Source organism: Tachypleus tridentatus, chromosome 13 (genome assembly GCF_004210375.1).
Source record: "Tachypleus tridentatus isolate NWPU-2018 chromosome 13, ASM421037v1, whole genome shotgun sequence".
NCBI classification, from domain to species: domain Eukaryota; kingdom Metazoa; phylum Arthropoda; class Merostomata; order Xiphosura; family Limulidae; genus Tachypleus; species Tachypleus tridentatus.
The window spans coordinates 139,693,551-139,709,491 of NC_134837.1; the positions used below are offsets into that span (position 1 = coordinate 139,693,551).

At 36.6% G+C, this 15,941-nt stretch overlaps 1 protein-coding gene across 1 annotated transcript in view; it reads left to right on the forward strand.

The window, feature by feature from the left end:
- Window positions 1-612: 612 nt before the first annotated feature.
- The window catches only part of LOC143240082 (calsyntenin-1-like), a 97,412-nt gene continuing 82,083 nt past the window's right edge, over window positions 613-15,941 (forward strand). The window contains exon 1 of the mRNA XM_076481927.1: window positions 613-777. Within this exon, the coding sequence (XP_076338042.1) occupies window positions 711-777 (67 nt within the window). The 5' untranslated portion in view covers window positions 613-710. The remainder of the gene's footprint in view (window positions 778-15,941) is intronic.

Below are 15,941 nucleotides of genomic sequence, written 5' to 3' on the forward strand. Positions count from 1 at the left end.
GCACTTACTCCTAAAGAACTGAATGTCTATTTAAATGAGTGCGACGAAACCATTTAACATCAAAGTCGAAATTGTCTCTGTACGTAAAGTTTTATATGAGATAATTTGTACAATTACATACGTATTTATTATTGATATATTTAGTATATACAAAATAAACAGTAACTCTTGCTTATGAACCAAGGATTACATTCATAATCCCAAGTATGACCTTTATGTCCAAGAATGACCTCTATGATCTGTATATTCGAGAATGACCTCTATGGCCGTTTTGTCTAAAGTATGACTTGTACAACCTTATGTCCAAGCATGACCCGTATGTTCAAGAGAAGTATATATACTTTGAGAACGAATTAAATTACTGTTAAAAGGCTGTCAATGACAATCGTGGTATAAAACAAGGCAGAAACGGCATCAGAAATAAGTTATCACTTCACCGCTGTATGTTGTGCTACAGTTTTCTAACCTCATTTTTTTTATATTACTATCAATATTGCTGTAAGATCTTGGTTGAAAGGAACAAACAAAATATTGATTATATGCATCTCGCAACACCTGAAGAATCTAGGCACTGATTGCCTGAGCGGCATCACGTGACACAGCCGAAGCTTTGGCACAATCAAAAGAGCAGAGCAATCATTTGAGAACTGGTTGTATATCATTAACGTGTTCGTAGTCTAAGCCTACTCTTTTCTCGTACTGATGATAACATGATCTTCCCATTAGAACTTCTGCTATTGATGGTTCCATACATCGTATCGACGACTCAAACCACTGGTGAGTGTTGTATCTAGATAAGCTCAGAGTTAACGCTTTTCTCAGTTTAATATTGCTGTTTTCGCTGCACTGACGGGCGTAGTTCCACAAGCTAACCACTAAGTGCCTGACTACGTTACGTTGTCAAGGGTTCTAACTTGGTGCTTAGTAATAGTTACATTTGCTGACCAAACAAACAACTGGTTTTAGTTACACTTTTACACACATCAAACATATTAACATTTTAAAATTCGTATTCTTATTGGTCATTTGTATCAAATTATGCTGAGCCTACTTCACGTTACTGATATAAACATAAGAGATAACATCTGCTTTTATTGTGTTATAAGATTAGATATAATAAATTGTAAATTAGTTTATTACAACTCATTAGTTTAAATGTTATATAAAATGTAAGCCATGTTATTTTTAGTAACTGGTTGAGGGCTTCATCTGGTGTAAAAATGTATTTTGTTTTATTCACAATTAATAACACGTTTTGATAAAAATAAGTTGACGAAAAGTCTAGAATGAAACTCATTATATATTCCATCAGTGATGTGGAGTTCATACATCTTAGGAAGTAAAACGAAACAATCTGAATAAAATATATTCATGTGAATAACTATTCAGAAGATTCGCAATATCAGACCTGCGTTCTTTATAGGGAGCAAAGGTCGACTCAGCTTTGGATTTCAAATCTTGCGAGTTTCAATTAGATCCGTGCGATACATCAAAATATTCCTCAGACTTTAAACTGTAGGTGCATTATAAAAATGACTGTCAATTTATTGGCGTAAGTGGTAAATGTTAGGGTGCTGCTGACTTGATATTTCCTTACTTTAAACTATAGGTACGTTATAAGACTGACAGTCAATCTCTTAGCGTGGGTGTATATGTGCTTGTGTGTTTTCTTATAGCAAAGCCACATTGGACTGTCCGTTGAGTCCACTGAGGGGAATCGAACCCCCGATTTTAACGTTGTAACTCCGAAGAATTATCGCTGTAGCAGCGGGGGACGTGGTGGGTGTAAGGGTGTTGTTAAACTGGCTACCCTTCCTCTAGTCAATAGTTTAAAATCAGAAGAGATGGCAAATGACCTTAGTAGTTTTGCCATAAGCACAAAATTCAAGCACAAAAATACACTCGTTACAGATCCAGTACGTTCTTCCAGGTGTTGCTGAAAAAACTGTTTAAATGCTCTGAAAAACCAGTTTTGGATTGCAAAAAGATTAGATTAAAAATATTAGTATTACTTTGATGAAATATCATACAGATAACCATTTATATTTCAATATATTATTAATCGTTCTTTTATTATCTTGGATTTTTTTTTCAATTTTATCAGATTAAGTTTTTTCTCAAAATGTTCAGGCACGCATAATCATAGAGAGGTTCGGCACAGGTAGGCGGTTAGGGCGTTCGACTCGTAATCAGATGGTCGCAGTTTCGAATCCCTGTCACACCACACATGCTCACCTTTTTAGCCGTGGGAGCATTATAAGGTTACGGTCAGTCCCACTATTCGTTGGTAAAAGAGTAGCTTAAGGGTTTGCAGTGGGTGGTGATGACTAACTGCCTTCCCCCTAGTCTTAACATTGCTTGTGTAACTTTGCTTCGAAGTTAAAAAAAAGATCACAGATCTCCATGTTTTATTCATAAACGCAGTAAAATTCAGTTGTTATTGTAATTTTGTTGTTTTTTCTTGTTCGTTATACATCTTGGGTTTGAAACAACAGATGATTTTGACAACTTGAATTTTGTACATTAGCACAAAATAACACACGACAAAAATGCGTTTTTCAAAATAATTCAGTTTCAATCCCACATTGGTCCTGCAATCCTAAATCAAAATTAATATTACTCCGGGCGTTTTCCTGACTTACCACTTTAAAGGAACTGAGAGGGTAAGAGCTAAGTATGGAATTTTATTTTCTCAAAATGTTCAATTTGGTTTTCGCTTCAAGTGACCTCCAGTGGCACAGCGGTAAGTCTGCGAACTCACGCCTCTGGAAACCGGATTTCGATACCTCTGGTAGGCACAGCACAGATAGTCCCTGTAACTTTGTGCTTCATTTCAACTAGCAACCACTTCAAGTGAACTTGCGACCTTATTAGTTTCTCGATATATGCATTATAATTATGAATAACTCTCATATTTCATGTGTTTGTAGCTGAAAATACTATTTGTCCAATACTACTCTATATCTAGATTCCTAGGTCCATCACAACCAAGTGGTTAGGGCGCTCAACTCTGAGGGTCGCGGGTTTGCATCCCCGTCGCGCCAAACATGCTCGCCCTTTCAGCCGTGACCGTCAATCCCACTATTCGTTGGTAAAAGAGTAGCCCAAGAGTGGGTGGTGATGACTAGCTGCCTTCCATCTAGTCTTGGGCCTGGCATGGCCTAGCGCGTTAAGGCGTGCGCTTCGTAATCTGAGGGTCGCGAGTTTGCGCCCGAGTCGCGCCAAAACATGCTCGCCCTCCCAGCCGTGGGGGCGTTATAATGTGACGGTCAATCCCACTATTCGTTGGTAAAAGAGTAGCCCAAGAGTTGGCGGTGGGTGGTGATGACTAGCTGCCTTTCCTCTAGTCTTACACTGCTAAATTAGGGACGGCTAGCACAGATAGCCCTCGAGTTGCTTTGTGCGAAATTCCAAAACAAACAAACAAACAAACCCTCTAGTCTTACACTTCTAAAGTATGGACGGCCTCGTGTAGCTTTGCGTGAAATTCAAAAAACAAACAAACAAATCTAGATTTCTTATCAAGAACGGTACCAGCTCCTTTCAGTCATGTGACGGGTATCAGCTATACAAAAAATTAAGGAACGTATATTCTTCATCTCGTGGGCACAAGTACTAAAGTATGAATTAACTAATCATTGTTTATTTATGGCTAAGGCATATTGTCAGATGACTAAAGCTCCAGAAAGCCCCTTATCGCTGCCTCTGTCCTTCATTCGCAATTTAATTTGGTTTTTATTTCCCCTCGTTCTATTATGTGATATTGGTGAATTGCAGGCATACAACCAAGATTTTGTTTTAAGGAGAGGTTTTATTTTGTGTATACAATTTTTGAAGTTCTGTACTGTAGTTGATGAGTGTCTTCTGTACACATCATAACAATTAATAAACGAATACAAAAACTAATAGTGTTTCTCATGGTTTTAAAGTAAATCAGATTGCAAATAAGTATATTCAAGTATTTAAATATGAATTTTCCAAACAACGTACAAAGTACAGTATTACGATCATTGTTGCAGTAGATTCTCTTAGTAACAAGCTTGATATATTGTCTGAAAATGAAGGAATATATAATATAACATTAAAGAACAATGAACAAGACCTTTTAGTTCATCTAAACCGTCATACTCACTAAATTAAACTAAACACTAAAGATCTCAACCCCAGTCCTTACCAAATATTTATCAAGCTTTCTCTTAAACTACCTGCATCTACTACATTTATAGTCAATCCATTCCAAACACCAAACAACCTCGTAGAAAATTAAGCTGTCTTAGATGAAGATGACTCCTCCCTAACCAAACTTTATATTTGTTTCCTAATCTAACAATTATCGACATTAAACATTTAAAAAAGACAATGCATAACCACCATCAATACCCTTGAAACACCTCAATCAGATCCATCCCTATTTTTTTTTTAAATTTTAAATATAAAACAATTTCAGATATCTTTACCCCTGACACTCTTTCCATGTCAGATATTATTCTGGTAACCCTCCCCTGAACCATTTCCAACACGTATAGTGAACATTTTGTGTGACAGTTTTGGAAGCAAACGTTTGTGAATAAAATATATGATTTTAAATATTCCTCTAAGTCGAATATTTTTCACGATATAATCATTTTATATACAAATATACAAATCTTATTCAAACCTTCTGTTACCACTCCACTCACTGATGAATAGCATCATTTAAAAATTACCAAACAGAAGTTTTGTTGTCTTTATAAACATTTTCATTTTGTTTAGAACAAAGCACAAAGCTACATAACAGGTTATCTGTGCTCTTCCCACTACGAGTATCGAAACGATGTACATTGTAAGTTGACAGACATGGCGCTGTGCCACTGGAAAGCGACAGTTTACTATTGCTCAGCTATTTTGATTACAGCATTTATTCGATAATTATAACAAGAACTATTGACAGTTTTACCCCATTGAAACTTGTTTATTAGCTCCATCTTTAAATGACTTATACGTACACAATCATTTACATATGGGTCCGGTATGGTCAGGTGGGTTAAGGTGTTCGACTCGTAATCTGAGGGTCGCGGGTTCGAATCCCGGTCGCACCAAACATGCTCAGTCTTTCAACCGTGGGGGCATTATAATGTTACGATCAATCCCACTATTCGTTGGTAAAAGAGTAGTTCAAGAATTGGCGGTGGGTGATGATGACTAGCTGCCTTCCCTGTATCTTACACTGCTAAATTAGGGACGGCTAGCACAGATAGCCCTCGTGTAGCTTTGCGCGAAATTCAAACAAAAACAAACATTTACATATATTAAGTTTTGATTTTTTTTACAAATAATTACTTTAAATTTTTTTTCAGGTCTGAGATGCCATTACTTTTATCTAACTATAATGAAATATAATAAAAAGTCCAAACCTTTAGCACATTAAAATGTCAGACACTTTATAAGGTTTTCTTCCGCGTTTCTTAGAAACCTATGAAATTTAATGTTGTTTTCCTGGTTATTGGTATAAAACGCCATTTTTTCTTTCACGCATCACATAGACTACATAATTTTACATAACTGTAGCTACTTTGCTATACAACTACAACGATTTTTCTCAATAGTTTTTGGGTCTTACCCTAAGAAAGTTTCATCTCAGGTGTTGGATTGTTTTTTGGAATTTCGCATAAAGCTACTCGAGGGCTATCTGTGCTTGCCGTCCATAATTTAGCAGTGTAAGACTAGAGGGAAGGCAGCTAGTCATCACCACCCACCGCCAACTCTTGGGCTACTCTTTTACCAACGAATAGTGGGATTGACCGTAACATTATACGTCCCCACGGCTGGGAACCCGAGCATGTTTAGCGCGACGCGGGCGCGAACCCGCGACCCTCGGATTATGAGTCGCACGCCTTACGCGCTTGGCCATGCCAGACTTCAGGTGTTGGAGTTTTTTTTTATTGGAAAATGTTGGTACATTATTTGAGAAAAATATGACTAAAACCTCTGTAATTTTAAGTTATAAATCAAAGTTTGGTTGCGTTGCTTTTAAAGCTACTATGTTACCTAAGAAACACACACACAAAAATTCAAAATGACGAAATATTGTAACCAGCAAGACTTAAATATGTCGTTCTTAAGTCGTGTTAACTATTCCAGTTGGTTAAAGATCGTAATATTAGAAATCAGGCACTAATAAGTGCGATATAATTTTCAAATACACTGCATATAGGAATAATAAGATAATAGTAACATTATATTATAAAAAATTACTATTATAAAGTCTGTCTCCCTCTGCTCATTATCATTTAAACCAAGTGGCCTCAAATGTATACGGTTTTATTATATGTTTGTTTGGTTTTGTATTTGGCGCAAGGCTAATCGAGAGATATCTGCGCTAGATGTCCCTAATTGTGAAGTGATAGACTAGAGAGAAGACAGCAATTCATCACCACCCACCGTCAACTCTTGGGCTACTCTTTCACCAACGACCACGCAGCTGACACAGCAAGTTTGTTCGATGACAGGAGTTTATTCCATGACACTCAAACTGGGAGTCGAGCAACCTAACTACCAGGCAATGCCAGGTGTATGATTCACCAATCTCCCCTCTTTGTCTATATATACATATATATTACAGTATCATAAAATCTAGCCTTAATACTCACTTTAATGCGAATGTACTCCAAACTGTTCATAAACCATGACTGTACCTTATGGGAGACATGCATATGGGAAAAGTCATTGGAAAAATGGAAACCAGTCAGAAAAAGCTGCTACATATTAGCTAGCTCCATGAATTTCAAATTTGTTAGTAGAGACCAGATCTGTTTCCAAAATAATTGTGTGAGTTTTATGACATCTCTAAAATAAATTATTTGTCTGTTACGATTCGCCGAATCACTAACAACCTTTTCTGATTCTGAATCAGTTGTTCGTAGCCAAACCTGGTCGATATAACCGGTTAGAAACAGACTTTTCAAGGCTTTTGAATTCGCCTTGTGCCTAATGAGGATTATTTTGCTCACAGCAGATAAGCTCGCACATAATAGTACCAAGAACTCATCCATTTGGCCAATGAGGAGCTATTTCCTCTTTACAGGTAGGGGGCGTTTCTTTGTAGAAAATTTTGGAACCAACTCCATCCCATGTTTGTACAGGACATTTGAGTGTAGTGTAAGTATTGTGGGATCAGTAGTAAACATTGGTGTACGTAGTAACGTACTCACAGGAACAGATCGGACTTTAATCTCATCCAGCATGTACGAAATGCTGTTAGCAAACGCGCCACATTCCATCAAGTGGTTCCAGAAAATCTCTCTTTTCGATGCGTACTTGAGAATCACTCAGAAATTTATCAGTACTCTAATTCAAATGTACAACATCAACTCTAAGTTGTTTGTGATAACCATAGTCCATATAGAAATAAAATGTAGATTGAATGGCCAATTATTTACATTTCAAATCACATAACTAATCACATGGTTCCTTCTGTGCCCAATAATTAATTGATAGACATAACTGGTATTATTTTATTGCAGTGTTTTTTAGCTTCTTATGGATAAATTCCAATTATAGTTTAATTGCTTTTTACCGTGTATATTAACAACAACTGTAACAAACGAATCTTATAATTTCACAAATCCACCAGTGATAAACATATTAAATAATTTTAAAATACCTATAAGCCATTACAAATGACTGAACATTGTATCCTCAGAAACCAATCTGAGAAAAGATGTTGTAGCTTTAAGATACATATAAATCATTCGAAGTGGCTGAAACCAACCAGAAAAAAAAAAAGTGTTGTTGGCTTAAAGTACATAAATACTAATCCAAGTTACTGTAGACAGTAATATCGAAAGTCAGTTAGACTCTCGTGTGTATTACATTCAAAACTGGTATGCCACAAAATAGCCAGTGATAAAAAAGAAGAAATCCATAATAGTAGCGGCACTTTAATTTTTTTTAGTCAAGACTAGAGTGAATTAATTTATGAGATCTTGGGTATGATCAAATACATCAATCGAAAGGTTTTGATATCCTAAGTCCAAAATAGATCTCGAATTGGTCAAGAGATGATGGAGCTATGAGCTAAAAGTTTGTATTTGAAAAGACAGCAAACTCAGAGCCATGGAACGAGCCGTTATGCCGCGGCTGAAAAGTACTGTTGCATTATTTTTAATCTAGTAAATCAAGCAGTGTTGAGTGTTGTTGTTTCAGATTGTAATCACAGAAAGTAACCATGGATAACAGTGTTTGTGCCTGTAACTCATGCAGACTATGATTTAAAAGGTAGAAGAATTTATTTACAAACGTAAAAGTATAAATGTAGAATATTTTTACGATCGTTTTAAAAATACCAGTTTTCAGGGGTGCTTGATTATTACTTGTGTTTTAGTTAAGCATTTTCTAAAAGTAAACAATAAAATCAACAAAAACAGGCCTGGCATGGCCAAGCGCGTAAGGCGTGCGACTCGTAATCCGAGGGTCGCGGGTTCGAGCCCGCGTCGCGCTAAACATGCTCGCCTTCCCAGCCGTGGGGGTGTATAATGTGACGGTCAATCCCACTATTCGTTGGTAAAAGAGTAGCCCAAGAGTTGGCGGTGGGTGGTGATGACTAGCTGCCTTCATTCCCTCTAGTCTTACACTACTAAATTAGGGACGGCTAGCACAGATAGCCCTCGAGTAGCTTTGTGCGAAATTCTAAAAAACAAACAAACAACAAAAACAATAAAAACTCAACCATTTCACTAGAACATAGACATTAACAAAGTAGTTGTTATTACAATGATAGTGAAAATAGGAAAACAGTTTTAAAGCTCTGTATGTCTGTGTGTGTTTTCTTATAGCAAATCCACATCGGGCTATCTGCTGAGTCCATCCAGGAGAATCAAACCCCTGGTTTTAGCGTTGTAAATCCCAGGAGGGAACACTTGATATTTAATAAAAATACAAATTGTAATTGTTTTCTACACTTGGAAAAATTCTTTGAATCAGAAAAAGAAAAGGTTGAATAACGTCACTGTTGGAGGAAAATTTAATTTGGAACGAAATTCAGAGTTTATTTATAAAACACAGAAAACGATTTAACCTAATTTTTTACTTTCTTTTCAGATGAAGCAAATTTAAAGCACTGTGAGTCTCCGTTTTCACTGGTAATAGTATGTGGCTTTGGTATAAGAAAAACACAAACAAATGAATTAAGAACATTTCTGGAATCACATTCCCTTTGTTGTTGTTTTTTTTTTAATTATTACGTTTTCCTTGACGTTTTTCATCTTACTATAAAAAAGTGGCTGCAAAAAAATACAAAATTGTAATAAGTTGTAAATGAAGTCGCTCATTAATCAATGTTAAAAATAATGATTTTTTATAAATTTAAGACGAGTTAAAACATTTTGAAACACGGTTGGATTTGATAAATTGTTTGTTTGTTTGTTTGTTTGTTTGTTTTTGAATTTCGCACAAAGCTACTTGAGGGCTATCTGTGCTAGCTGTCCCTAATTTTGCAGTGTAAGACTAGAGGGAAGGCAGCTAGTCATCACCACCCACCGCCAACTCTTGGGCTACTCTTTTACCAACGAATAATGGGATTGACCGTCACATTATAACGCCCCCACGGCTGAAAGGGCGAGCATGTTTGGCGCGACGGGAATGCGAACCCGCGACCCTTAGATTACGAGTTGCACGCCTTGACACGCTTGGCCATGCCGGGCCAGCCATGTTGAAGGTGACTTGACACCAGTATTTTATGAGGGAGCGCATGAGGTTTGAATATATCTTTTTTATTGTTTCAGCTTTGCAACCTTTGTTTCTTCCTGCAGTTAGCCAGCCTTAAATATGAAGTACGTTTATTGAGAACATATTGAGAAAAACGAGAACGTTTACAGCAGATTTTAGCGGGGGTGAGGACTGAGCAACAGGTGCGGGTAAAATGTTTTGGGCAAGCTTGGCGTGGGCCTAAAATGGTTGAAGGTTAGTTCGGGTCATCAGTCAGGTTATTTCGGGGTTCGGGCCACGACAGCTTGGTTGCTTACAGAACTTTTATGACTGGGCACTACTCCATCGTAAGCACCTGTTTTGGGAACTTATTTGTAGGACATTTCTGTTGTGCAATGTTTATTTGTGTTTTTTTTTTAATTTCGCACAAAGCTACTCGAGGGCTATCTGTGCTAGCCGTCCCTAATTTAGTAGTGTAAGACTAGAGGGAAGGCAGCTAGTCATCACCACCCACCGCCAACTCTTGGCATGACGGGGATGCGAACCCGCGACCCTCGGATTACGAGTCGCACGCCTTAACGCGCTTGGTCATGGATTTGATAAATAAAAGAAATATAAAATGAATGCACAATGTTTTAAGAGTACGCACTTCTGAATTGTTGCATGTATTCTTCTTTGCTTTATGTTATAATGTTATTTACTTAAAATAGATAAATTTAAGAAGATAGTAACTGCTTGAATTAAATTTTTTTTGTAGATTGTACTTTGAAAGATAATAGTACGATAAATAACACTGACATATGCAAGAAATATTTCATTTCCTTGCAGAAAATGTCAAAACGTATTGTTCATTTGGGATTCAAAATACAAAGGGTCCTTACGCTCTTGGTTATTACTTTAATAACAAAAAAAAACACGCACATGCACAAATGTGTGATTTGAAAATAATATGTTTTCTGTACGTTAAGCAGATCTTGAGCAGGTATATTTAGATGAACTTAACCATCAAATTAATTCATTCATTGAGAACTATAAGATAGAACCAACAAGAAGATGACACATTTAGATGAACTTTACCATCAAATTTGGTATTTCTCAGATAATTACTAGGTAGAGCCAACAAGAAGGATGACGTTTTTAGATGAATTTAAAGAAATGGGACGAAGAGGAACACAACTGTTCCCGAACACCCCGGTTGTCTTTCCGGGTTTTATTCGAAAGACTTTAAAACCTGCAAGTACTTCTGTTTTAAAAAAATAAACAGCAGTTCTTTTTTAACCCAAAGCCTCGTTTGGTTGAGTACACGGCGTGTAATCGATCTCCAGCTTTCAGCGTTTAAGTCCGTGAACTTACCGCTGACCCACTGTCAGAGTGAACGAGAAAAAAATCAATACTAGATTGGACTGAAGACTAGAGGCTGAAGTGTGAATTCAAAGGCTCACGGTTCGTTTCCTTTGTTAGAGAAATCTGTTCTGCAATTTGGGTCTGCAGGTGTACTTTAAGAGAGAGGTCAAATCTCATTACCTGATCAGACAAGAAGTACGCAGAGATGACGCTGAGCGCTGTTGACTAATTGTCTTTCCTCTAAGAATAAGTTTGTTTGTTTTTGAATTTCGCACAAAGCTACTCGAGGGCTATCTGTGCTAGCCGTCCCTAATTTAGTAGTGTAAGACCAGAGGGAAGGTAGCTAGTCATCACCACCCACCGGCTACTCTTTTACCAACGAATAGTGGGATTGACCGTCACATTATAATGCCCCCACGGCTGAAAGGTCGAGCATGTTTGGCGCGGCGGGGATGCGAACCCGCGACCATCAGATTACGAGTCGCACGCCTTAACACGCTTGGCCATGCCGGGCAGTAAGAATAAGTAACTTAGAACGTTGACTACTGGGTTCAGTAAGTAGATGTGACGACTGCCTGACAAAGAGCAGACCACCTGCATGTTTCATCAAACATGGTGTCCTTGCAGCTATGAATGCGTATTTCCTGATAAAACAGCAGATGTTTACAGAAAACCAAAATAAAAAGAAAAACTACTAGTTGCTAAAAATCTCAAAACTCTCATAAGGTAGACTGATGACTGCTAGAAGAGTATATGACTTTCTGTAAGAAAGTGTGTGTTTTCTTATAGCAAAGCCACATCGGGCTACCTGCTGAGTCCACTGAAAGGAATCGAACCCCTATTTTAACGTTGTAAATCCGTAGAGTTTTACAGGGGACTCTCTAAGAAAGTAAATCGATGTTTAAAGAATAAATTGAAAGTTCTTAATCATAATATCTCAGTTTGTTGATTAGTTGTTGTTAAGTGCTAAGCTGTTCAAGAATTTTGTGCTCATCATGGGTATCGGAACCCAGATTATAATCTTATTAAACTTCAGGCTTACCACTGAGCCACATGTAGGGGAGACAACATTCCAAAAATAACAATGTTTCTACAAGGTAGAAATACAAAATTAAACAATTTGATTTTGATTTGAATTTCGCGCAAAGCTACACGAGGGCTATCTGCGCTTGCCGTCCCTAATTTTGCAGTGTAAAGCTATAGGGAAGGCATATAGTCATCATCGTCCACAGTCAACTCTAGGATTACTCTTTTACCAACGAACAGAGATCGATTGCTACTCATAACACCTCCACGGCTGAAAGGGGAAGAATGGTTGGTGGGATGGGATTCTAATCTGCGGCCCTCAAATTGCGAGCCAACTGCCTTACTAACCTGGCCATGCAAATTAAACGATTGGAGAGAGAACTTTAGTTAATGTTTTAGCCAAACAGTTCTGATATAGACTAACTTTTCCGTTTCATACAGCTGTGGTGGTATGGTAGTTATTATTTTCAGGCATTACCATAAGGTGGGTGCACATTTTGTAGAGCTTGTAGATGGAGTTACGTATTCTTGAGGCTACTATAAAACGTGAACATTCATATCAGGTTTACGAATTTCACAATACACCTAAAGTCGAGAACAGAGAAGCTAAAAAAGGTTGTTTTATTGTTGTTGATTAAGCACATTTAGAGAATCGATGCACGGAACGTATGTAAACAGCTGTGTGCCTGTTTTGAAGAAATAATACGTTTGTTTGTTTGTTTTGGAATTTCGCACAAAGCTACTCGAGGGCTATCTGTGCTAGCCGTCCCTAATTTAGCAGTATAAGACTAGAGGGAAGGCAGCTAGTCATCACCACCCACCGCCAACTCTTGGGCTACTCTTTTACCAACGAATAGTGGGATTGACCGTCACATTATACACCCCCACGGCTGGGAAGGCGAGCATGTTTGGCGCGACTCGGGCGCAAAATAATTCTCACGGCAAATACAGAAATCTCTAAGCACACTTGTCATAGGCCTAACTTTAGTTAAGCCTTCATTAAGTACGACCTATATTCGACAAAAAGCTAAATTAGCACCGTAATTTGTGTACGTTTTTTTTTCTTCAAAAATCAGCTTATAATGTAATAATGTTCGACCTATCAACAGAACTTTTTAAAATGTTTGATAACCTTTTAATATGACGACACGAATTATTTATTGATTACATATTATTAATTATATGAAATTAGGACTTCCAGTCCTACAATGCAAGATTAATGTATATAATCAATCAAGTCTAAACCTGAATATAAAATTCGTGTTTGTAACCTGAGTAGTCAAAACCCAGGAATTAAAATCCGTTTGTATAGTCTGACTAGTCTAAAACTAAAATTAAAGATCCGTGTGTATAACCCGACTAGTCTAAATGTTAAATGTAAAATTCCATTCATATAATCTAACTAGCAAAAACCTAGGATTAGACTCGTATCACATTGTCAAATAAAAATAATGTAGCGCATCCTACCCAAAGAAATACTCTTCATCCTGTTTTAAAAAATGTTTTCTCGAATTTCACTAATACTCCCTGAAAACAGCAAAAAAGATAACATATGAAAACTTAAATTTGCAAAACCTGACAATAAAATATTTTTTAGTAAAACACGCATAACTCAGGCCTCTATTTGTATTAAAAAAATTAGAGAAAGGAATGTCATAACCAAATATTCTAGAGTGCATGTTTAGATACTACTTACAATAGCAGACTAATCCCTGTTAAACACCCAGAGTGTTAAGCACTAAAGCTACGATACCCAACCAAACAATCTGCTCTAGAGAAACTAAGGGCAATCTTATTATTAACGAGTGTGTATGGTATGGGCAATGTAATTAGAAGAAAAGCCGTAGTTCTGTTTCGTTATTTCTTGGGGCCTTGACACGTGCGTGAGTATGCTTGTACTTAATGTTATAGGTAAGAAATATAACGTGTTTAGAGAAGACTTACAAGTCAGAACCAAGTGATCTTTGGTTACTTATATAAGAAGTTTACTTAGAAACCTTAAGACGTTTTCTATCGTTTATTATTTAGTCAAACAAATGCTACCTGTTTAATTTGGGGATTTAAACAGTATGTGTGTGTGTTTTTTATTGCAAAACCACATTATTTTATCTGCTGAGTCCACCGAGGAGAATCGAACCCCTGATTTTAGCATTGTAAATCCGAAGACTTACTGCTGTACCAACTTAGGACAGATCTAAAGAGATCGTCGCAAACTTCACAATATACTGATTTATATCTTACCTTGGCTGCTTGAGTTTTCTACTTCTGTGCTTTATTTTTTATAAATACGTTTAAAAGTTACAGTCCATCAGTAAAACTTTTTTTTACTTATTCATTTGTTAGATCGTCGCGTAAAAGATTTTCTGTAACCGCTGTTTCTGTTTCTTATGACCTGAAGTTTCAGTTTCCTGAATAATTTTTTAATGAAATATCAATCATAAGAAATGCATCTTCATTTAATTCACCAAATTACTTAGAACTTGTTACTTTCAAATGACGGTGAAACTTCTGCAACAGCGAAATATATTCAGCGGAACTATAAATAGGAAAAGAAAAGCTGTATTGTTGAAGTTATTTGATAAAGGGAACAAGACGGCTTTCAATCGATATTATTTCAGTAGCCTAAAGCAAGTTTTTCTATTTTGTTCTGTATTTGGCTTTAATATAAGCGAGTATTGTTTCAAACAAGCGCACACTAAAGATAAGATACATAGCAGTAAAGAACAAAAGAAATATCGCGTACGGATTATTAAGGTGGTTTATAATATTCACATGCAGAAAGTTGTGTTGATGTTCGGTCAAAGATGGTAAAAATGAAGCTCTCATGCACAGTATGTGTCAACAAAATACGTCATTTCTTGTGGAACAGTTCTGACGAAATATGATATAACACTGTTCTTTGTGGAAACTTTCTACTGCGGATATATGTTCCTTCACTTTACGATCTTCACAAAAATCAATAATTACTTTGGGTGTGGTTTATCTACAACGCATACTCCACTATAGTTAATATCTTCATCATAACATTCAGTAACATCGAACGTTCTTCATATTTGACTGAAGTATCAAAATCAGAGATAAAATAGGTGTTGAATCCACTGTTCACTTGCAACTGTCTACTTTCACATAAAAGTCGATCTAAATGCTAATATTACAATTTCACTCTATGGAAATATAAACAAAGGGCGAGTGAAAACTGAGAGCTGAAAAGCAGTGTTATGGTAATGTTGATTTTGTTTCAGCAGGTCATGCATACTATGTTAAGTTTAAAGAGATTTAGAACTATTAACTGAAGCTGTTGCTGTATTTTCAATTTAAATACAACTCTTGCGAATCGTGTAAGCGACTTTGTTTCATAGAGTACGGTATAATATAAGAACTTGACGTTCTATAGTTAGATGAAAAAATCACGTTTTGTTATACACGTCTCTCAATCTCCTTCATTCTATTTTAATACCATACTAGATATGGGTTAACCGCTCGGGTAGTTTGTGTTTGGAAGAAAGTTTTACCCTGACAGCAATTCTAAAACACGAGCATGTTTTGTGACGAGGATTCGAACCCACAACCTACAGATTGCGAGTCAAACGCTCCAATAACCAGGCCAAGCCAGACCTAACATACGACTCTTAATAGTTGTTTTTTAATCAAACTTTTCATCCCTTATTTATCCACGTGAAAGACCCGCGTGCTCAAAAAGAGAGAATATTTGTTAATATGGAAAATGTATGGACTATGATGGTGGAATAGTATAAATTGTATAGGAAAACAAAATGGAACTAGAGCAAAGAAATCCATTTTTATTCATTTGTCTACATTTTACTATAAATCTCAATTTTATGCAGTTTTCTTATAAAAGAATGGCATTATTATAACAAAATACCACA